At 39.9% G+C, this 25500-nt stretch overlaps 1 protein-coding gene and 1 long non-coding RNA gene across 2 annotated transcripts; both read right to left on the bottom strand.

The window, feature by feature from the left end:
* Positions 1 to 4418: 4418 nt before the first annotated feature.
* Positions 4419 to 9574, bottom strand: LOC104965469 (uncharacterized). The gene is made up of 2 exons (XR_800533.1): positions 9372 to 9574; positions 4419 to 7230 (listed from the first exon to the last, which is right to left on the bottom strand). It is a non-coding gene; the product is annotated as an uncharacterized lncRNA (long non-coding RNA).
* A 10673-nt stretch (positions 9575 to 20247) lies between these two features.
* Positions 20248 to 24541, bottom strand: LOC104965476 (transmembrane protein 233). Its single transcript, XM_010794433.1, has 3 exons — positions 24156 to 24541; positions 22309 to 22443; positions 20248 to 21305 (listed from the first exon to the last, which is right to left on the bottom strand). Exons 1-3 carry the CDS (start codon positions 24339 to 24341, stop codon positions 21294 to 21296), a joined length of 333 nt encoding a protein of 110 aa, XP_010792735.1. The 5' UTR covers positions 24342 to 24541; the 3' UTR covers positions 20248 to 21293.
* Between the last annotated feature and the right edge of the window lie 959 nt (positions 24542 to 25500).

The raw sequence follows: 25500 nt of genomic DNA, 5'->3' as shown, positions 1-25500 counted from the left end.
TGATGTGGATCTTTCTGGATAATGATGTGAGGATGATGAGGAGGATTTAGTGTTTGGGCTGCCAGCACAGACACACATATGCGCACGAAGGGACAGAATGGAACACTCATTGAAGTACAGGGAACACCCTTCCTTGCACCAGATGGTCAGGCTGCATCCCTGCAGAGGCTCCAGCAGTCTCCTTCTTACATCAAAGACAACACAAACACAAAATATGAAAAGGCAGTCTGTCAACAGATTTAGCCTTCACTTTCTTGGCAAAATCTTCAGGAGTTCATTCTCCAGCTTAAATATAGTGGTCAGTAAGATTTGATTTAAACCTCCATGCAGTGCTGCTGGTTAGCCAATGTTCTAAAATGTCATTTCACAGTTTCATTTTCATTTCATTGAATCGTTTATTTGAAGAGGGACAATGCACATTGATGAACACTTTTAACAATTAATGCTTCAAAATGTAAATATGCCGGATTTGAGCTTTTAGNATAATCTACTTCCTAGGAAATTAAAAACATGTTCGTAGACAGAGAGGGTAGGTATAATTTGAGAGGAAATCTACATTTTAAACAACTCAAGGTCAGAACAACTCTGAGAAGTATGAGTATAACAATCTGTGGGGTAATTCTATGGAATGGTTTGGAGCAGGAGATAAAACAAAGCACAAGCATCATTCAGTTTAAAAGGATGTACAGAAAGACTTTTTTGGAAAACTATGAGAATGAAGAGAGGTGATTGAAGATGAGAAATGATTGTATATGTATGTATAAATGTAAATAACTTGCATAATGATTTAAAGGACAATCATTGATCAAGGGGTGGGAATTAATAAGCATTTGCTTCCTCCTGCTCCCTTTCGGACACATATTATTTATTATTATTTATTAATATGAAGACCTTTTTTTTTGTTGAATATATAAATATTATCATGAATGTGGATACATACTGTATTTTAACAATACGGTATTCTGTTTTTCACATTTGTTATTTTTTTAATCTGTTCGAAATAAAGATTGAAATGAAATAAATGATCAATAGATCCTCACTAATCTGGACTTAATGACTAAGCAGGTAAAGACAAATAATAGAACCGCTAAAGCAGCCTGGTGAACTACAAAGTACCTTAATGCAGCCTTGAAACCCAGGGACATACTTAATAATATCTTGTCACATATAAAGATATCGACATAATATCGATATACTGCCCAGCCCGATTCTTGTCGTGACATTTTGGTTTATATAGCACCTTATCATTACACTATCTGAACTGATTCAAATCTGCTCATTTGCATTGTTGATGGCTGCCACTTGTTTCACTTTTATTGTCATTCCACAGTACAGGTACTATGTAACAAAATGGTTTCTCTGCATTTGACCCAACCTAGTGTTAGGAGCAGCGGGCTGCCATTATGAACGGCACCCAGAGAGCAGTGTAGGGAACGGTGCCTTGCTCAGGGACACCTTGGTCTTACCGGGACTTGAACTGGTGACCTTCTAGTTGCCAAGCCAAGTCCCTGTGGACTTCGCCACCACCGCCCACTTGTTCCACATCAATGAAAGCAGATCACTTGATTCATTCTTGACACTGTCCTGACCTCGAGCTAATTTCACCAAATAACAACAGAATGAAGCCCCCCCCCCTCCCCTCAACTCATTACTCTCCCTTGCTCCTTTGGGCTAGTTAGCAATAAGCCAAAGAGAAGTTGAGTGTTCTTTGTAATTGAATAAGCTTGTTAGAAATGATCAGTGGAAGGAGAGCCAGAACATCAATTGTCCAAATGAGAGTGGAAATCAACATGTTTGCCACACGGTGGGTTCAGAGGCTGATCATATCAAAGTGACATGCAAGGGTAGGCTCAGGCCATGGATCTTTCTCACAAGTCATCCCTTTGTCGGTTTTCTGTATTCCCTTTCACTCATACTATGAAACTGCCAATTAATACGATGATAATGGAGAAGATAATCTTTGAGAAAAGAAAGCTCAAATACATTTTGTATTCAAAGCAAGTTGTAGCTATACTGTCAAACAAAAATCCAGGTAGAGCCACTCACAATCAATGAGTCACCGAAGGCGCTGTTGCCACTCATGACCATGGTTAATGAGCTGCGGAGTAATCACAGCAGTCCTACTAAACACAGGGGGAAACCAAATAGCACACTGAGTCACAACACTTTAATCAGGGCCCATTTAGAGTCATCTCTGCAGCCTCTCCGGCTTCTCTTTGTGTTGGTCACATGGGTGCATATCAAGTAAACGAAATTCTAATGACTAGAGAAATGTGCATTTATTCCCACAACACATTCTGTGTGCGTGTATACATGGCATTACCGGGCCTGGCTGCAACACGCATAAACGGTTCTCATTCAACCACTCACATTAACACCGTTTGTATGAGTACAGCACAGCAACACATGCACACACATCCAGTGCTACCTCATTAGCGACCTCAGACTGTAGCCCTCAAGCGTACAATTGGGAAATAATTGCACAGTTCAGCACCACTGACAGCGCTCACAGCATTTTGGAACTCAGTGTGGCAAATAAGCATCAGGCACAAACACCCACAGCAAATATTATGAGTATTACATCTTATACAATTGGCACAGCAGCCCACTCAAACTTGCACAATTGGCTTGGTGGCCCATTAATATACCCAGAACATTGGCCTGGCAATCCGACTGTAACAATTCAACTGTGTTGTACTCACTTATTTGAAGGGCATTCTGTAAGGCTGACAAGGCTTCTTCACTTGCTTACATGTTACTTGTTAGACGCTTTTATCCAAAGCAACTAACATACTCAATACTGTGGACAATCCCCACACGAGAAATTTGGGGTGAAGTGTCTTGCCCAGGGACACAACGACATGCTGACTGCAGTGGGGTTTGAGCCTGTGCCCCCCTGATCCAAACACCAACGCACTATCCACTGCGCCACATGCCTCCATGCTTACACCCACCGAACCAGTCTGCTTGACATCGTGTGTCTGTGGTGCTCCGCAAAAGTTGTTCTAATGAATTTTTTTGAGCTTTGTGTCAGAAAACAGAAATGAACTACAAGATGTACATTGCCAAAATATATTCAGAAATGCTCTGAGGGCTCTTCATTGAACTGAGCAGTTATTTCCCACTACTCCAGTGTTTCAATTTGCCGTTAGATACCTGACTCTGACAGGAAAAATGTGTTGAAGTCCGACACATTTAATTCCCTTCCGTTATAATTCCCCCTAAGCACAATTTGAAGTGTGTTTGAAGGCCACAGCCCCTCTCATCGATGCTACAAGTGCACAAGTGACAGCACTTGATTTCATGTCGGCAGCAGCACGCCAAATTGAAAATGTTATAAGCCAGGCACATGCTTGTACACTTTGCAAATTCCTTGTTAAGATTTACGGCTTACACTTTTGTATTAATTAGCTTAAAGCACTACTCTACAAGGCAGGGCTTGTTTTTAATTGAAATAGCCTACTAATCAATCAAACACAAATCTACATATCTTGATAATGTCATTCTTTATGTAGTCTATATAGGTCATATCTGACTGACCATTTGTCCGGTCAGTGAAACCCCCNTTTTTTTTTTTTTTCTAACCTGTGTATCCTTGTGACTATTATTATTTTTGTTGTTTTGTTTCCCATTGTAAAGCGTCCTTGGGTCTATTGAATGGTGCTATCAAAATTAAAATTATTATTATTATTATTATTATTATTATACAGTATACCCAGTAAGTTGTAGCAGTGGTACAAGCTGTAATGCGTGTTGCCTCTTTTGAACAGTTCCTGATTAAGATCAAGAAAACTAAGTCCAATTCAGTTTAAAAAAGCCTGTAACGAAAGTAAATTAGCTTTGATAACGGCCCGTTAAATGTGTCTGTGCTTTTCTACACACAGGAGTATGTAATGCACCAATAATCACAACACACCACACGATGTAACATCTCTTTGATGGGCCCTTTAGGCAGTAACACCATGTCTTAAAAGAACATTTGACAATGCGGTGGACAGAAATGATTATATAATGGAGTAATATAACCACTCTGCTGCCATTGACCTTACATCCATTTCAATTTCTGCCTGATTGTGTTGTGTTCTCCTCTGTTTAACTGCCTGCCTGCTGGGTGTGTGATAGCTTGGTAAGCATAATATAATTATTGTATGTGTGTGTGTGTGTGTGTGTGTGTGTGTGTGTGTGTGTGTGTGTGTGTGTGTGTGTGCGCGCACGTATGCGTAGGTCAAGAAGGGTCAGGATCAGCCTAAGGATTCAGAAATGGAAGAAGCCAAGATGGAGAAGCTCCTCAGTCTGCTGAGGGAACCGGAGCAAAGCACAGTTTAACACGGCAACATGGTACAATCTTTCTTTATCATTCATAAAAAAGACGGTTCAGTTGCTCAGTGTGTGCAACAGTAAACAGCATTTCAAGAAAAAACGATTTGTTTGAGTTTATTAAAAAAAAATTCATGTCATCTCTCTTAAGCTGTCAAAACATTAATCCTATTCAGTTAATAATGCATTTATTCATACTGCAGTACATGTCAAACAGGCAACGTTAGAATTCCAATGCATTGACTGACCTCTTCTGCAGGATGTATTAAACACGTTCAGTATGTATTGTACAAGTTAATTAGGCTAAAAAGTGAAGGGGGTGAGTTACTGCGAGTTAGAGATATATGAGCGTAATAGATTAAGCATTTATGGAACATATCCAGACAAACTATCTTGGATGGCACACGCCGTCCTGGGCAGCGGTCCAGCTCGAAGCCTTTGAATATCCCATCTACGGAGAGAACTTTGCTTTGAGTCATGGCTGTCTCTATCTTTATTTTGCCTTTTCCTCCATTCCTCTCGGTCCTAATGATCTTGTCCTTCAGTAAAGCACCACCCAGTGCTCTGAAGCTCAACTGGAATCAAATGCTGCCACAGTGCTGTCTTTCTTCCCCCCCCCTCTGCTACAGAGAAATCCTCTGCCCTTCACATCTTCCTGCGAACACATGCAGCACTCTCTCCCTTAAGTGTGATTCATTACTTCGATGGCTGCTCCATCACCTTATTTTTTACAGACAATGCGTAACAGATTACTCTGGCACTGGGGTTAAAATGAGATTTCAGCTGCACCAGTTACCTTGTTACTGAGGTAATAAGAAGCATTATGCAGGTTTGGGCAAAGAACTGTTGGTTTTATTTTAAGTTTTGTTGATTGTTTCGTCATATTTGGGTTGAATGGGAATGTGGTCCAGTAGTTAGAATCAGAGGTCACAATGTCATGGCAACAACAGAAGTATTCCCAGAGTGTACCTGTAGAAATATTTCAGTGATGAATGTTTTTGTAATAACGCAGTGTACTTTGCTGTCAGTCACAGTGCAATGTTGGCACTATGACTGGCAAAGTTGGACATTATCTTTCTCTACACACACAGCAGAATCTTTATTAGACATATTTACTACTTGCTTGCTTTTGTTGTGTTGCATGGTAGTGAGAGCTTTCGCCTGGATCGCCTCTTAAAGTAGGCTTTGACAATATATCAATATTTTGATACGACACTGGATATCGCCTTAGATTTGGAGTAAGGCATTGTCATAATCTGGTATTGCTATTTAAGCTAACTTGAATTTTATTTTCCAACCTACTTTACTAAAACGCAGTCATCTCGGGTTTGCTTCATTCCCAGCTTTCCAAATTCCAAAGGTAATCGCAGCATCAGTGTGTAACTCTAGTTAGCTGAAAGCCTTGAAGGTAAAGTTTAACATACACATCATAATGTCTTTTTAACTCTACAACATGCCTTGTTGAGTCTGAAGTAGCATCTCCAGTGATCGTGATTAAATGCTCAAGTATTGATAACGTGTGGTGGGAAAACGTGCACAGCTTCTGTTCGCCATCTGTAGAATTCCACATGATTGATCCCTTCAAGTGTCCGTCCTGTGATTCAGTCCAGATTGAGTGGGCCATGACGTACAGCCACAAGCAGATGTCAGTGTGAGGGCCGTGTTGAAGAGGAAACAAATCTCATCCAAGCCTCTCCAGTCCTTATGTAACACCCTCAGCAGGGCGCTATGCCGCACAGATCGCCCGTATTTATGAGTGACAATGACACACACACACACAAGCTCAAGTCCATGCTCTCAGCAATATACTGGGGTGCTTGTTTTTTTTTCGAGAATAAGAGGATATATTTAGAAACCTAAAACAACATGCTATTCGTTCTTTGTGTTAGGAACATTTCATTATTGTGGCCGTTTTGAATCAAGCATCCATATTTATGGCCATGCAATTTTTGTCGAACTGTGCGTTGAACGCATCGCCATTCCTCCATGCTAAATGATCTAATAAGTGATGGTTGAAAGAAGTGTCTCCTCACTCCACCATAATTCAATCTCGCCATTTTTGTGAGTCACAGCCACTCAGACCAGAAGCTAATTTGAATAAGTAACACTAACAGGTCACATTGCCCCCTCAGTCCTCTCTCCAGTGGAGGTGTGCACCGAGACGATCACTTGTTGCTACATTTGACTCTTCGCTCTGCAGTCAGGAGGTCAACAGGTACTTGTGCTCGTTCCCCGGCTGGGTTTCTCCCTCGATCGGAGCCAGCACCGGCAGCCTCTCCGGGATGGAGGGGACCCCGCAGGCTCGGTAGAGGATCAGACAGAGAAGAAGTAGGAGGATGGCAACTAATGCGTTGCAGGCGATGGCCACCAACGCAGCTGTGGACAGTCCTGTCACGCTGTCTTCAGATTCCATCGTAAAGGCCCGGACTGCAGTGTCGGTCAACTCAGATGTTAGATCTCAAGTTGGTTCCATAATGTCCATAGTTTATTGTTATGAAATGAGACGGAGCATCAACAACGTCTTTAATACTTATTTGAAGAAGCTTGAATCCATTCGATTATGATTGCTCATGTCCACAGATGGAGTAAACTTACTGTATTCTCGTCAGGTTTTTCAATGCCTTAATGTGAGGCGGGAAAATCAATATGTATTGTAACTGTAGAAAGGGACTGTTCCTTGGCAGGATGCACATTGTGTTTTGCTAAATATTTAGATTCGACAACAGCAGGAAAGTCTGTCTGTACCTTTCCCTTAAGAGATTGATGTGCGCTCGTCCAGGCTCCGTTTTTCTTTTGAGCTTCTTCAAGGTGACACACCACCGCTCCACCATACAGATGAGCCCCGCAGCAGTTTCTGGAAATGCTGAGTGCTCTCCTTTGCACTATAACAAGATCCCAATTCCAAAAGAAGAACTGTAAAAGAAGAACAAACATTTGGTAGTTATTGAACACAAGCAGAGATGGGACATCAGAACAACATATTTAACAAATTCTATATAACCTTAAATATACAAATTCATCACATGCAGAGAGAGATAGCTGCGTCAAGGATCTGAACAGGTGATGAGAAACTGTTCAAAGACAAACTAGTCACAGAAACCTTTCAGTGCTTATTTTTTAGGCTTTACTGTCAATTGAAATGAGTGACCAAACTGAAAAAGACATCAGGTCACAGACGGGTTCTAATAAATTGGAGAAATGCTGGTCAACAAAGGATGTTTTGTATCATAAAGTCCATTTATGAAATTATTATTTTTTTTCAATTTTCCCCTCTGTTTAGTTCCTTAGAGAGTCTGGTCTTGGGGATGTATATATATCCTGTGTATTCAATGAATGAAATGAATCATTTCAGACATGTAATTCTACAATTATCAGACATGCTACAGAAAATGATACATTGTTACTCCTATTAAAGCAAAAGCGCAATCTGCAAAACCGAAATACCACTGACATTATTAGCTCGTTTTGTGTCCATTTAGTGACAAAGTCCAGGTTTAGAAGCCCTGTTATTTAAATATATATTGTACTCGCACTTCATATTCCTAATAAAGTCTAAATGATCACAGACTTACACAAACAATACACAGTTCTAGGAAACGGCAATGCTTTAATGGGATTAATGGGCAACAGGTGGGGGTCAGTATAGGCCAACATCCCATTGGTTCTGTGCAAGCCTCCAACCACACAGCAGTCAGCCGCACTTTGCAGTGTGTACTAGTGTTTCACCAAAATAAGCCCACATCCTGTGTTGAATCAGATTTTGCATAGCTTTTGTTTTAAATGCACTTTCCCTCTCTACCACACAGGTCTAATTCCTCGTAACCCTTCAAATTATCATCTGCGCTTCAGGCGGCCCGTATGCAAATATGGAAACACAATCTCAGAAACCATTGAAATTCTCTCCCATTATGTTCCCGTTTGGTAAATTAGCATATCCATACATTTACATAATCTTTTAGTGCGATAAAGTTTACAATAAACGTATATGTTACAGACGACAAATAGTGTTTACCGTACCTGTCAGGGGCCAGCGCTTATTTAAAAATCCCAAATATTTGTTAGGTTACTTTATTTGTGGCAAGAAGTTGCAAATTATTAAAAATAAAAATATATCACTTATTTTGAGAATTCAAATATTCTCATGTTGAGATTTGAGTTATAGAGTGAGTCTTGGTCACATGCTGAGACGGATTGATTTAAAACAAAAGAGCATCTCCTCTATGCAATAAAGACACCAACATTTAATTGTGTTTACTATTACTGTTAATGCTGTAAAAACGTTCTCCTCTCGAGTGGATGTCATTCTGTTAGAAATACAAAAGTTAGCATACAAATAACTCAAAGAGACTGGAAGCCTTTCATAGTGACAGATATATTGTATATCGACTTACAATTGGCCTTAATGTGCGATTGGAAAACAACCCAGTGGTAAAGTGGCCCTAGTTCTCATTGCAGAGGGTTTGTTCTGAATTAATAAATAAGTGGCGAAGAGCGTGAGTGCAGGCACATCCTGTGAGGGATAGCTTGTGATTCACAGAGATGAGTCCCTGACTGAATTACCTCATTCTCCCTATCAGTCAATTCTTCATCTGTTTGTCTCCTTCTCTCTGGGTTCCACGAAAACCCCAAACATGTCTACGTTGAGCTGTCTGGAAACGTTGACAGCACCATCACACCCAGACCCTTCTCACCTGTTATCAATCAGTCGGGTCTGTTGATCAGATCTCCCTGCCTCAGTGGAGTTTACAGACCCACAACCCTAATAGGAAACCCTGCTGTGTGTGACAGGTGGATTTGATAAAGAGTGTTTCATCCAGTTTCTCCTCTAGAGATTGAGGAGGATTGTTTTTCAACACAAACAATTTATAACTTCCCCTGAGTGTCTGAGTGTCTGAGCAATCCCAACTTCAGACCTCCTTGTGTATCATTACTTAATTTAGTGCCGTATTACGTCACAGGAAAAACATCTGTCCTACTGTCTGGATGTTTACTTGTCTTTTATTTGTTGTGCTGTCACATGCAAAGCCTCAGATTCATACTTGTTGCTGACTTACCTCGCAGACTCAGCCGACAGTTTCTCTTCTGATTTAAAATCCTCCTTTATCATTTCCGTCAGGCTTCATCCTCTGCTTTCCGTTTTTAAGGATAACAGTTCCCTCTTCAGCTGTCTACCGTACTTTATCCCCTTCTCTCATCCCTGCCTCTGTCTCACCCTCATCCTCTCCATTTGCTCGGCTGTCACTACACACACATTTGAAGTCTAGGCTGGACTGCACACTCGCTGGGGAGAGAGAGAGAGAGAGAGAGAGAGAGAGAGAGAGAGAGAGAGAGGAGGGGCTGTGCAAGTCGATGTCAGCAGTGATATCAAGCGTAAGAGAGAGCGGATCGGGTTGGATGTAATTACACAGGCCTCCTGCTGCAGACAGGAGTGGGGGGGAGGTTGTTACGGAGAACAAGCAAAGCTGCCTGTCAGATGAAACAATGACTTCAGTCTCGCAGAGTACAGCCAAACAAATAGTTTCTTCTGTTCTTCCACGCAGGACTGGGAGCAGAGGGAGACGTGCTCGGTTATTATGAGAAGAAGCCAAATTTAGGACCAATCAAGGACATTGTTTTCCTTACAAGTGGTGCACTCGGTACAAGCAAGGGTAAACAGTTTACTTAAAGTTCCCCTATGATACTGTTTTACATCAATATATTATAGGTCTCAGATATATACAGAACGTGTCTCTGAAGTGTTTGGCTCCAAATACCAAACAGATCATGCGTTGCAGCATCCCATAATCCCCTCTGTTTCAGCCCTGTTTCAAAAGTTCTGATTCTCTGTCTGTTACTTTAGATGAAAATAAGGAGCCACTCCCCACGCCCCTCTGAGAGATATTTAGTTAAAAAGAACTCAATAGGCGCGTTCACACCGCAGTACTTTTCCCACAAAGGTTCATGAGAACTTAGTTCATGAGAACTCTTTAGTTCTCATGAACTAAGTACAGATCGCGTTCACACCGGAATAAGTCCCTGAGGGAAGATTACGCAAATGAAGCCGCTGACGTCACTTCTTCTTCTTCTGCGTTGGGTTTACTGGCAGGCCGCAAACAACTACCACGGCGTATACGCCACCTGGAGTCCCCGGTCGGAAGTCCCTGAGAGTTGGGGACTGGCTTCAGTTAGAAGTAGTAGAAGTAGTAGAAGTCCCAGCAGCTTCTACTGAAGCCTTCCGAGTAAATCGCCAGAACGCCAACACCTCCTCATCTCCACCGCTCCCATGTTTTCTTTTGTGTTGCCATAAGTTAGTCTCTCTCTGTTTGTGCGCTGGGCTAATGCTAATGCTAATAATGCTAATGCGAAGATAATAAAATGGCGGCTTCACAAAACTCTTTGGGAGTTTTACGGGGCGTGGTTTGCAATCCACCCAGCCAATCAGACATAGGAACCTTTTTCTCCCACGAAAGTCCCTGCTCTCTAGCAGGGACTGAAAAGGAGGTAAAAAGGTTCTCATGAACTAATTTTAGTTCCGGCTCTTTTTGGTGTGAACGTGACATTTCGGAACTATATTGGAACTAAAGTGGGAAAAGTACTGCGATGTGAACGCGCCTAATGGTACTCTAGGAGGAGATTCAGGTGATAGGGTGGAGGGGGGGCATTACCTTGGTTGGTGATTGGCTAATGGTAACACAAGCCAAAACATCGTTATGACATCATAAAGTGGCCAAAATCTGATCAGCTCATTTTTATAGAAATGGATCAGGACAAAAAGTGAGCGAATCTTTTTTCCTGAAACTTCCAGAATCTCTTTACAAAAGGGGACACATGTTTATGTATAAAAGGCATGAAAATGTGGATTTTGCATAATAGGTGACCTTTAATAGGAACTTTCCCCTGTCTGTCTATGAAGGTTTCTGTGGTTTTTCTACCCTCCAATACTATTTTTTCTTTTTCTTTTAATTTACCAAAGTGGACAACAACAACATCAGAAATATTAACACGTACTAGAATGCAAAAAGAGAAGAGGGAAGGGGGAGACACAAAAAGAGGAGAGAAGAAAGGATATTTAATCACGCTCAGTGAGGTATAGGGAGACTCCAATATAAAGAAGACTCAGCTCTGGATGTACTTCAGGAAAGGAGGCAAGTTTTTTAATAAAAGGGATCCTATTGTCGGTTAGGATTGATCTCCTCTGCCATGCTTGTACTTTCCTCACGTTGATCGTGCCCGATGAATACATAGTCATGAAACCCATTGGGGTTGTCATTTGGAGACTAATGCTCGCACATGAATTGAAAGTAAGCCAGGTAGCATTTTGAAAAGTCACACATCGCATAAACCGGCCCTTTATAGCTCCTCTGATCAATATTAATACATGGTTAATCTAAATAAGCTGTACAACTATCACTGTGGTGGTAGGGTATTCAAAAAGTAACACTATGGAACTTCTTACAGTTCGATGTCAGCACAGCGATGTCTTAAAGGAGGCAAAGCAGCTGACAAAGCAGAGGGAAACAATGAGTGTTGCAGCTAGAGCCGGGCCTGCATAAGAAGTTGCTTGAGGGCATGAAAAGATTTGTTCTCTTATGAAGAAAAGAGAATATTGAAATAGAAATTCAACTTCCTAGTTAACATTTTATGCCATTTTTGACAAAGAATACTGACAAAAAATAACATCCTCATTAGAAATCATAAGGAAAAGCCCCAAAAAACGTAACTGGAGTCAGTCAATGTCTTGGCCACATATTGTGTTGACATTTTATTCCAGACTTTGCACAATATTATTAATTATTTTCAATACAAGTAGTCAAGTTAATTCAAATTCAACTTTATTGACAATCTCAAAATATGTTTGTACACAGAAAGATCGAAATACTGTTTCCCACAGTCCTGAGGTATAAAATAACACATTAAAATACAAGAACACTCAATAATTTACAAAAAAACACAAAACATATATATAAAAAAAAATAGTGTACATAGTGCAAATGAGAGTGCAACATATTTTCCATCGAAGCACAAAAAGTGACTGGTGCTGGATTTGTTGTGTCTGTGTGTATGTGTGGGGGGGCGGGGGTGTTAAAGAAGAGGGGAGAGATGGGAGGGGGGGAGAGAAAGTAGTCCCTTACCATATGTTTTCCATATGCCTTATGACTTTGTTGTGGTGGCATATCCTTTTTAAACTCTGACATCATAGAACCATAACATAACATAACCCTAACCCTAACCCTAACCTAATTTTACTGTTACAATGGCATTCATTCCAATACCTAAAAGACTGATATCAAATGTTGAATTGATTTGGAATCAAAGGTTTATTCCAATAACGTATGAACAAGTAAAGTTATGTTGTAACATGTACACTCACTGTCAGAGTGGACACTGTTTAACTGTTGGCCGTTAATGTGCAATCTGCCTCTTTATACTGCTGTTTGTCATCCGTTTGAAAGGCATGATCATAAAGAAAACATTCAGCTTTAGTCCCCTCTAGAGGCCAAAAATATAATGACCGGCAAGTGTAGAGCAGACTTTACTAAAGTACTTTGTAGACTAACAGGCTTCATGCTGCAGCTTCCCTTTTAGAAGTACTGTTTCAATCATATTGCAACCTATTGATTTGGTAAAAGATTACAAAAAATATGATGTTATGCCAAAGAAACACCACAGAGTTATCCTGTTTTGGCGATACTATGCGCAGATTAAGACTAAATAGGACGGATGAGGGTTTGGAATCAGCCCTTGCTCCTTCTATATCTTTCTAACATACACACATATTTCAAGATGCCAGGATTTGGGATCAAAGTCAGTTATCACTTGGAGAGAAAAAAGCAGATTCAAAACAGATTGGCACCTTGGCTGTGCGTGGGCAGGACAAACTGTAACTCTGTTTTAGCTGCCAAAACGTAACAGCAGACACACATATTCCCAGAAGCAAAGGCGGATCAAGATAAGGAACAGCAAGAAAAGATCTGCACACACCTGTAACAGCAGAAAATAGGACTTCTAACACTTTCATCTATCATCTGGTTGCCCTAAATCTGAAGGCTATGCACCTGTGGAAAAGATATTACAATCATTGAAGAAATAACTGAAAATATGTGGCAGGGAAACTTCTCTTGGAACTTATTCTGCTGCCGGATTTAGAAAGGTGCAGGAAGCAATATAGGCAGAGGTCTGTTTGGAGATATCAACTCTTTATTGTTTTCACCTCCTTTCTGTTTGACTTCAAGAGCTTCAAAATGAGTTCAAATCTGCTGAGGGATGTTCGGCTCTCACATCAGGCTTTCCACTGAAATACGTAACTTGAGACTTGAGTTAGAGTCATACTAATAGTTAATTAACAGTAAATACAATTCAATGAGAATTGCAATAAGGAAGTCAGTGTTGAATTTCAATGTCTCTTGAAAATGCCAGATATTTTGTTGTTGTTGACATTTTGGCACAGAAACCCATGAGCTTGGCCCTCAGAAGAAAAGTCTTCTAAATGATCCTCTGCCTTACTAAATGTAATCACATGTACCCCACCTTTACTGATAACATCTCCTGACACGTCTCGTAACAAAATCCTTTATTTCCCTCTAATAAGTCTGGTTGTCTTCACACTGCAGCGTTCTAATATTCCCCAGCACACCCAACACCACCTCTAGCTGGAAACACCCACCCACACACCCAGAGTTAATAAGCATTATGTTTCAGAATGAAACTGAAGAACTGCAGGATGTGCATTTCACAACAAATCTTTTTGAGTGGTTGCGGTTTTGAATTTCGTCAGGTTTCAGTGGTTTCAGTGTGCTCAGTTGGCCTTTAGCCTCACTGTGTATGTAATATCATTCTATATTCAGTTCATGGTGAACGTGTTGTGTTATAATACATAACACTACAAGAGGAAGCTTCAACAAAATGTCTACTGTGCATGCAACACAGTCATGACCCAGTTTGTCGCACTGAATTTTCGACCAAATGTGTGTTTTCAAAGGTCATTTCTGTCATACAGAGAACAAATACCAGCTGCAGGTCAGAAAAAGAAAAAAAACCTAAGAGAAGTGTATCTAAATTGTTTCCTATAACAGTACATCTAATGTTGTTGTTGATCTTTTTTTAAATAAAGGTGGGGTAGGTAAGAATGGAGAAACCAGCTCGAGTGCGCTAGAATTTGAAAGTACCCTTCCTTCAGACTTCCTTACAGAGCCCCTCCTCCAACACACACGAACGCGCACATGACCAATGAGGACACGGGATAAGTTTGTGCACGAGATGGAAGGCTGAAAGGCAGGTAGGCCATCCAGTTATCTGCCGCGGGCCGAGGCAGATGATTGGTCGTGCTTTTTACAGCACCACGGCTTCCACAGATGAAATGTTTTTATGTATTTATTGTCAAAGCATTTAATTTATTCATTGCTATCGGGATGTTAAGAGCATTCCATGGAATATAACAAAAAGTGTTTCTAAAGTGAATTACCTACCCTACCTTTAATACATAACCTTTTGTTAGTTAGTTAAAGCTGTTCCATCATGAATTATTTCTTTATCAGTAAGTGACCGAAAGGCTTGTTGGCCTCGTGCATTACTGTGACGCTGACAATTGAGCGGCCCGACCAAGCAAGGAGGCAGAGGCAGAACGTCCAAAATTATAACCCGGCGTGGGCATTTATTAAAATCATGTGCACATAGTTCACAGCCTCGATCCTGCTGTTCTCCCTGAACACATTCTCCAGCCACAAGGATCTCACACCCACTACCTCCCTCCACCAAACAGGAAACACAGAGCCTAAGTAAATACCCACATGTGCAATCAAGCCAACAAGACACAGTTGGGGGGGGGGAGACAACACTGGACACCAGGTGAACATAATCAGGAGCAACAGACAAAACGGGAGGGGGAACACTTTTCAAACACATAACTGAACAGAATTACACACATACAAACCCAACTAAACGCAGTCAGCACTTGTACAATTAATGCCACTTAACGCTATGATTTCTACACCCTCACATATTATTTGCACCCGTATCATTCTACACCAGCATAAGCACTTTCGGCGCTCTCGCTAACTCCCCTATCTTGTCAGGCGGAGCCGAGGACCCGACAAGCACCTGCCAGACGACATTTCAATTAATACGGTTTAATCCTTTAATAAATACTATCTCAATAATTAGTATAAATTATATAAAATGTGCAAATATGCCATGCCAAACGGTACTGTGCAATCACGCTAATAAAGTGCAAACTGTTCACTAAAGTGTTGAGTTACAAGGCTCGAAGCCGTCAGTCCACAGTGACGAAGTTACCTTTGTCACAATTACGCTGCGCAGAAATGGCCATTTCCTTCAATAAAGCTGCTATTTTGGTAAAGCCCAGTTTGTTTGGCACTGTATCTAATGTTTGTTTTTCTCTGGCTGTAAGAGACTAGTTTTGTTTTCATTGGCCCTGAATGCTGTGAAATGCACCATTTAAACAGGTACGCCTCTTAAGAAGAACTCAAAAGCAAAACTGATTTTTTATAGTGTGGAATGAAAGAGGAAGTAAAGTCATCCTAAGGAAAGAAGCTGCTCTGTAGTGTGGTGCTACAGCAATGGTTTTTTCTGTATCTCTAGCTAGACGGTAGCTAGGTAAACAGGCGGTGGCCGTGTTTGGTTTATCTTTTAATATCTTGTGGTCTCTCAGCAGGCACCTCTTCTCCTGAAAGTCGCTGATTCGATGTAGATATTCCAATGATGTTCGGTGCAGTTTTAATCACTCGCTGCAGAGCTCTCCCGTCCTGCGCTGTGCACGTCCCATGCTAGTTTGTAATGTTCAATCAGAATGAGTTACATTGCTCCTCTGTAAAAGTGTGTAACTTGTATACAGTATAGTGGATTGTTGCCTTTTCAAATAAATAGTTCACCATAGAAGGTGGAGATGTGGGAGGATCATGTCCTGGATTGTAATGCTGATTCTGAGGAAATCAAGTTTTATGTATTGTATTATACAATAAGCAGTAGCTTGTTTATTTGATCACCACTGCAAGATTGTTAATTTCCTCCCTATGTGAAGTAAGCTCATTGTTTGTAATCAGGTCGATAATGGCAAACTGGTTTGGGGCCTAGGCTGACTGGGATGTGGTTTTTGACGGCCTGGAGAACAAGTTTCTCTAGCCACTGTTGTCAACACAACACTTTGAAACCGTAGTGTTTTTTATTGGTTTAAAGCTGCTATAATCAATATGTTTGAATTAACAATGAATGACATAAAAAAGTGTAAGTGAAAAGGATGGATTCATCAACAGTATATTGTTATCCAATTCTGCAGTACCTCTCAGCTTTACAGCGCCGTTTATGTTCTTTAGGCTTTTTGTCTTCAGGCACACTACTGTATTGATTTGGTTTACTCTTTGTAATCTCATCAGGGCTGTTTTTAGGTGAAGGCTGTGAAAAGGCTAGAAAGACACCCTGTACACTGCCCAGCATCAAACACATGAGAAAATAGTGAACATAGACATGGCTCTGGACTATCTGGGCAACGTGTCCATCAGCAATGTTTCAAACTGTTGGTGTGGTGTTTGATTTGTTGGCATTTAGCAGCTAAGGAGCCAGATGTTTAATTGAGGAGATGGTGGAGACCAAAGACAGAGTTATAGGAAGGCAAGACAAGTTTATTTATATAGCACATTTCAACACAACACAATTCAAAGTGCTTTACAAAAATGAAAGACATTTAGAGCATTAAGAAACATATTATGAAATGACATTTAAAAACACTCATTTAAAAGCAAAGATACATGAATAAAAGTTACAGTGCAGTGTGAGATACACACATCTGAAATGTTTAGCTCTGACTCAATCTTTGCTAACGCAGAAATAGTTTTCTATAGCCTCCCTTTCTTTCTGCTTTCTTTTTTAACTTGTCCTTTAGTTATTTCAAGTGTTTCATGCTAAACGAACCCCCCTTTGGAAAATTATAATCTGACCCCATGGTACCTTTTTAGTTTTCGCCAAAACTATTCCTCTTTTCTTTTTTTATGCACATAGTTAAGTTTACCTTGTCTTTCTTAGGAAGAGTGAATGTTGGAAAAACATTTGTCAGGTGGACACAAGCACGACTCGCTGGATATGTAAATGGCTAACACTTTGCTAACAGATTTCTTATAGCAATTCTAGTAATATTATGTAAATGTTATGTAAATATTATGTCTGTACCGTTAATTTCATAGCCTCTAAGTATCAGTCTTTTTATTGGACACTTGAATTCTTGTAGCATCTTAGCATAGATTAATCCGGGCAAAGCAGTTATCCTTTTGGGGTTTCCCCTTAAGTGACCAAAAAATCTTTAAAGGTCACCTATCATGCTATTTTTAGGCAATAGCATAGGTCTAAGATATATACAAATATATAAAAAACATGTCTATGAAGTGTTTTGCTCAAAATACCAAACAGATCACCCATTCTAGCCATGCCTCATACAGTATCCCTCTATTTCACTTCCTGTTTCAAAAGTGCTGATTTGGGGTGTAAAGCTTTAAAAAAAAAAAAAAAAATTGATTAAAAAAAGGTGGAGGGGGCTTAGCTCATGCGGGAGATGCTACCGGCAGATTCTGCGGTGATGAAACGCCATATCATGGATTATCAAGGATTATTTCTGAAACAGTATGGAGCTCAAAGGCTTTCTCTCTTGCCGGTTATACCACAAGGTGAGTTCCTTTTTATTTCCTGCTTCTTCACACACATGCTCTCCAGTACAGGTTAGCTCTGAGTGTTAGCGATGCTAATGTGAACACCGACCATATTACGTCCAAAACAGTCGGGCATTGTTTCTGATAACAAAGTTTCTGATAGGGCCGTGGGTGTAAAGCCAGCCTACATTTCCGATATTACGTCATATTGGACGCAAATCTGGATCAGCTCCGTTGTAGCCTCGTTTTTAGAGATTCGGGTACGGAGTAAAAGAGAGAGGGTTTTATTTTCTGACGCTGCGTGAGTTCCCCGGCACACCTTATGTATAAAAGACATCAAAAAGTGCATTTTGCATGATAGGTCCCCTTTAATAGAATTGAGACAATCCCTTTTTTTTCTTTCAAATAAACGTAGTTCTGTAGCTCTCTATACCTGAATGCATGCTCGTGTTCCCCAACCTGCTCTGCAATATTCCCACAGTTATCCTCTTTCATGTATTCAAAGCAGATCAAACTGCTGCTCCCTGGGAGGAATGTGTCATGGGATCTGCATGGAGGCTCTATCCTGTGCTAATGGTAGCAGCTGCTCTGAGAGGCCTATTTATGATCACTGCATGTGAGTCACTGAGTGCTCTTCAAATGTATTGGCTATAGCAACACAACAGCACAGCTTCAGGTGAGTTGATGCTGTGAATGTGCGATGGAAAAAATATTGTTTATTATTCTGGAACAGAAGGATTAAAGCAGCTGATTTCCAAAGCTGGAACTCAGAAGCTCTTGAATTTAAAACTTTATTGTGTTTGTGTGAATTGTTGGATACAAAGGAGCTTTATTATATCTCAAGGTAATCAGCTTCCTGTCACAAAGTCTACCTTGATCCCTTGATAAATTCACTAAATGCTTTCAAGTCGCCTAATCCCTGCGCACTCATTTCATTTCCATCTTGTTAAACCGCGTTTTGCTTTGGTGTGACATCAAAGAGGTAGCACTACAAACACACTGCATTCCTCTTTCAAGTAAGGGCAGATAATAGTACAAGATTACTGCCAAAACCCATTTGTCCAAGTGCATTAGACTAACTGTGGAAACTTGACAGCAACCAGGCTTATAAGATCAGAGGCTCTGCTTTGAATTACACCTGCGCACAGAAGATTGCTTTGAAAGAAAAGGTACATAAATATCAAAAAAAGATAAAGCCAACCGAACATTTTACTTTGTTTTGTTCATGTAGGTGTTCATTTGTCTTTCCATGAAGGTCATAGTTACTCCATAGAGAGCTGAAAGTGTTGTTTTTCAATAACCGCAAAGAAAAAAAGAGGTGAGATTGAATTGGACACCCATGATCAGGGCTCTCCTGCTTGAACCCGTCTGAATCATCACTCTATTTGCTCCCTTTTTTTATGACACTTTTCATGTTTCAGTTACCTCCCAACAGGATCAGTTGTGCCTGACCATGTGAAGTTCTGGGCAACCTGCAACACATCTGCTATATTTAGTTTGAGATATACTATGACATATCAAACTACAAGAAGATTTCTCAGCAAGGGCAGTTGTACTTCATGGTTTCAAAGGAGGTGTCTTAGTTAACTTGGGTTAACCCTTATGTTGTGTTCGGGTCTCCCGTTTCAATTTAGAGTTAGGGTTAGGGTTAGTAATGTGTTTTGGGGCCATAAGATTACATCACATACTCAATACTGTGGGCCGACAGGAGCAATTTGGGGTGAAGTGTCTTGCCCAGGGACACAACGACATGCTGACTGCAGTGCAGTTTGAACCTGTGACCATCTGATCCCCAGACCAAGGCTCTATCCACTGCGCCACACGCCTCCCATTACAACAGGATTCTACGGTTATGAATGCATAATAAGTTAGTTATGATGTAGTTAAAACAATTTTGGATGATAGTCATTATTTTTGAGTGTTTTGGACTGAGATAAATCAAAATGGACCCGTGAACACCATGAATGGTAACAGCTTTCGAACACAACACAACATATATCAAATGGGCCTGGTTCTCTAATGTCATTGTACATCATTTGTAAAATAGAAAATGTTAAAATCCTAATTATGAATCAAAGTCGGCCACAGCGACAGGTTGTCCATCCTCTTCTCATGAATGCGTTACCTTTATTCACCTATTATTTATTTTTGTTTATTTTAAATACTTTTAAATAGTAATATGCTAATTTCACACTAAATGTCCAATTGGATAAAAAGATTCATTTATTTTATTTAATGACAATAATAATTTATTTTATATGGAGGCGCCTTTCAAGACACCTAAACACACCTTACAATGCATTTAAAAAAACATAACAAGTAAAAACAGCAGAATATGACAATATGACGGGCTGACAAAAAAAGAGACATCATTTAAAAGCAGGTAATTTAGGACTGACAGGGATGTAAACTGCAACTCGACTCCTTGGTGGAGGCAAAACCACACGAGTCAGTTATCTATCTTTCAAAGGTGTAAAAGATGGGTGGTGGTGTGAGGTCTAATAAGCAACAGGTGTAGACATTTTCAAAGATGAAATATGATCGTTTGGTTTGTGATTGCTTTTATATGACCGCTTTGATACCCAATTTGGCAGTCTGGACCGTTGCCATGATACGTCAATTAACACAGGAAACAGGATGGCAGTATTCAAGTCCCAGGACAGCAGGAATAGCGTAATCCTGTCATTACGACCCGATCTGACCCACAGGGCGTCAAATACAAACCCTTTCAGCATGGATGTTGGGGAGCACCGGGCTCTCAGCTAATTCCAATGTTTTTTGCCTAGTGATATCTTGAATTGTTTGTCACATCATTCATCATTTAAAAAGTTGTTTTTATCCAAACCATGATCTTCTTTCATACCTTCATAGCGTTGTTTTGTTGCCTAGACCTTACGACCACCGTTGCATTTAAGACACTCAACAGCTCGGAGCCTTTTTGTCAATTCTCTATAATAACACATGAGAAATACTTTACGTACCAAAGTTACTTTAATAATGTAACCGATGACAAACACATCAAATGATAATGATAAATATATGTTGCAGCACAAATTCAAGACGGTTCAGTTTAATCATTCTAGTTCAAAGTACATATAGTCTCACAGAAAGCTGCCCTTTTGCATCATTGACATTAAACACTACAATGAACACATTCACCAGATGTTAGCCCTGGATGTTCCATATGAAAAACAGTGAAGCAGCGAGGGAGTGATGTACAGATTGAAGTAACGAGCCGTAGTCCTTCCAGAGGCAGATGGTACAGTGTGAACCACCTGAGCCCAGACGTCAGCATCCACAGTTTGTGTCTTATTCTCTCCTGCTCCTCTCTCCTCTCCTGCAACACTAAAACTCCATCTGGAACACAAAGACAATAACATTAAACAACAAATTACAGAAAATATTTGTAATACTTAAACATTTATGAAAATCTTCCAGTCATATCGTCAAATCTTCTCTTATTTACAAAGAATAAATTCGATATTTTGTCTTTTTATATAATAGAATTTGATGTGAAAGAAATTGTAGAATGTATCAATGTTCATTATTATGACATATAATCTGATTTATTGTCAAGTAGACCCTTTTTCAAAGGATTTATTTGGTGTATTCAGCACCGACCAGCTACATTAATATAGAATAGAACAAATTCTAATTACATTTTCTACATTGTAACTGTTTAAAAATAATAGAGTTACGCAGGAATATGCAACATAAATATTCTAAGGGATGTGCAAAGTTTCACAGTATTCGAATTAAAGAATATGTTCAAAGACAATAGTTAAAGATAATATGAGGGGGTTGTTGGTGTGCCAGATGCTGCAGATGGAAGATTGTGTGGCTTGAGGTTCTTGTCAAAAATAAATAGCCTTCTGCCAGAGGAGAGTGAGTGGGTAGGTCCACTAAAAGAATACATGTCAGTGTGAAGACAAAACAGAGAAAGGGCGTTTAGAAATTAAATGGTCTATAATTAAAAATGATTAAATAAATTACGTCTAATAAATATTGTGGAAACGAACCATGAAGAAATTAAATTAGTTCATTTTTAATCATTTATTTATATTATATTTCTGGGTCAAAATACATTTGCACCACAAAGGTAGATTACGGAAAACTTTCTAATGTACTTTTATTCTATATTTTATTCTGGATTAATTGATCATACAAGAGGACCGAAACACGAAACACCTCCACTTTTTATAATGGTCTTTTTCTGAAAATAAATATAGGCCTTCATCGGTTTCAAATTGACTTGGGTGTAGATGTATGGGAATATGTAAAGTCGTTTTATAGATTAAATAACAGCATGGTGATGGTCACAGAATATAGTGTCTACTGCTCAACCTTAGGAGGGTCTTACAGCTGTAAAATGAACAGTGCAGGAGATGGCGATGATGAGGAGGCCGATGATGATGGAGGCCACAGAGACGTAGAGAGCGTTCCTGCCGAGCCGCTTCGACCCGTCGTAGTCTCCAAGATAATAGTTGTTCCTAGACTGAGTATAAGTAATCACTGTCACACATCAAACGTGTCAATACAGTGAAAGATTTGACTTTAAAAACTGCAACGCCAACTAGACAGCTAAGTATTTGATCAGCCCTGCCTAATGAGGAAGCCAATTCATGTCTTTAATAATAATAATAATAGATGACATTTGTATAGCGCCTTTCAAGGGACCCAAGTCCTCTTTACATAGTGAACAAACAAACAAACAAAAGGGGCAAATAATAAAGTAAAAAATGTAATAAATAGCAGTAGGAGTGGAAGCAGGTGGACTGTGATGGGTCAGGGGTCAAAGGCCATGTCTCTACTTCAAGATCTGCTAATAATTTGTTCAAACTAACCACATTTTGGAAACGTTATTATCTCATCTGAAGCTTACAAACATGGTGGAAGCTGGTAACATGGTTTCTTGGCTATGTTTATTTAAAAATCCAAAAGGCCTGCAGACAGATCTGGCAACATAATGAAGCGTTAACATTTGTTTTGAATTTTCGAAATGAGAGGATTTATAAAATGGATGGACACAACAGGTGTTTGTAACTGCCTCGTATTATAGTGTCTTACACCTTCACACACAGCAAAACATGTCCGAACACTGACCAATTGAAACACCACATTACAAATCCTTAAAACCTCTTAAGCAAAATCGCGTCATTTGCAGGAAACAACGTCTAAGGAACCTTACATTTAATAAACTATGAATATTTTATATCCATATAACGGGAAAAAACTAATTTAACTGACCTTTTTTTTTTTTTATCTAAAAAAACACACAATGCTAACAGTGAGCCTCTGAATTAGCCCCGAGCGAAAAATGCTAACCTATTACTGCACCGAAAATCACTCCTAGCTCCCTTATTACTTATCCTAGCTGCACATCCAACACATCGTTTATGATCGTAAAGACACAGAATCTAACGGTGCCCACCTCAACACTGAAAGATACAAACTCGCCACGTTATCAACAAAAACGTGCATCAAAACAAGTTGCGCTAGGTAGCTACACAATGCTAACATGGCTTACCTTCGTCTTTGTCTGGTCTAAACTGGTCTTCAATGGCATTAAAACGATAACAACGATGATGTAGTTAATCCATAGGTTAATTTGCAATGTGACTGTGTCCCCTTTGAAATGTTCTGATAATCTATAAGCAATAAAACTGCAATTCCGTTTTAAAATAGTAGAGCAGGCCACTCCTACGCTCTGTAGCTTCATTGAATGCGCAAAGACGTAACCTTTTTTTGAGTGTGTGCGGGACGATTTTCCTTCGATTCTATTGGCTCTAACGGTCAGAAAGAGATGTCACATGTCAAAATCGAACAAGGGGGGCCAGAGATAAGGAAAATTCACCCAAATGGCCCCAGAAGAGTTTATTTTTTGGAAGGACACTATAATTTATGTTCAATCTGAATTTTCTTTAAAATAAAAAACATCTATATTGATTCTGACTTTTCTACATCCAACTCACAGGTTTATCATTACTTTGAGAAAAAATATTATTAATTTAACCCTTTTAGAAGGGAAGATATGTTCTGGGAATGTCATTTTCGAGCCTGAAACCTGAAAAACAGGCTTGGGGCTTAAGAGGTTTAAGGGAAACACATTTCTATATCTATTTCTCTTCTCTCTGATACAGTTGTTCCTATATCATACAGAGCAGTCGTACTGTAAGATGATGTATATTCAAGAAATGCTCTGCTCACCATGATAGAGAAGACCAGGGCCACGATGTTGACAGGGTACGCAGGACAAAAGCAGGTGAAAATACTCAAACAAAGGTAGCTGCGGAGTGGAGGTGGAGGTGGAGGTTCCTCAATAGAGCCCCTGTCCAAAAATACACTTCCACTAAGGGAATCTTTTACTTGCGAATGTAGCACTCCAAGAGCCATTGTAACTCAGAGAAATGAAACACAGTCAGGGGGTGAAACCCACCCAAAAAGTTACAGAACAGACAGAATCCAACTCTTTCTTTATCAGAAAATGTTGGAAGCCAGAAGTTCAAAAGGCTGATGGATCTGTCTGACACATTGCGAGGTGGTTGTAGTCCTCCTTTGAAGCTGGGAAAAATGAAGTTTGTGTTTGGGGAGCGGGTAGGAGAGGATCGCTCACCCTGCTGGCCTCCATCCAGGACACTTTGCTGAGAGAAGTGTGATGTATCGGACTCTGTTTACCGCTGCTGGCACCTCACAGAAACACACAACATGCTGATACATGGGAATGTCAATAGTTCAGTGTTATCTATCAATCTTCTTTACACAGTACAAGATTTACAGTATACAAGGCTCAGAAATGTAGCTGTAGCATGTAGCCCTTTGTTTGTTTCTCTGGAAATGACACAGTTACATTTGATTTACATCATGAATGTTTCGTCAATGTAACTATTTACTCATTTTCCATTTAACTCGCATTTATCTGCTTGAGCTTGCGTACAGACCTGGGTGACAGAGTTAGAAAAGGAACCTATATGGTTTTAACTTGTTTACTGAGATCTTTCTGATCACAACACAGATTCGTTTCTGCTCTTCTCTTAGGAGACAGACGGAAACTAGGAAAAGACAGACAGGAATTGACACGATGGCATGGCCAACAGTGTGTGAATATAAGTCTCCATTGAGCAGGTGGCATCTTGTTAGACATAAGATAAGATAAGATGGACCTTTATTAATCCCCGTGGGGAAATTCAGTGGTTTAACAGCAACAGGGTAAGGATGAAAAACAGGACAGCACAGATTCACACAGGTTCATAAAATTAAAGATAAAATCAAAGATATAAATAAAAGTGATACAATTATTTTGAAATAAGAAATTAATTAAACATCCTCTGCCTCTGCATGAATGTGTGAATGGCACTAGGTAAAGTGCTATATAAATGCAGCCCATTTACTATGAACATTCTTTAGGCTGAAAGAATGAAAATGAAAAATGTCCTCTGCCTCTGATAAGCCTCATCATAGCATCTTCAGGCATGCTTGATTGGCTTTAGATCAGGAGACCTGGTCAGATAGTCTATTACAGACATACATTCGACCTCAAGGAAGGTCATGGACA

This window comes from Notothenia coriiceps, unplaced genomic scaffold, assembly GCF_000735185.1.
Source record: "Notothenia coriiceps isolate Sejong01 unplaced genomic scaffold, NC01 NC01_scaffold00002072, whole genome shotgun sequence".
NCBI classification, from domain to species: Eukaryota; Metazoa; Chordata; class Actinopteri; order Perciformes; family Nototheniidae; genus Notothenia; species Notothenia coriiceps.
This window is presented reverse-complemented; position numbering and strand designations above follow the sequence as displayed.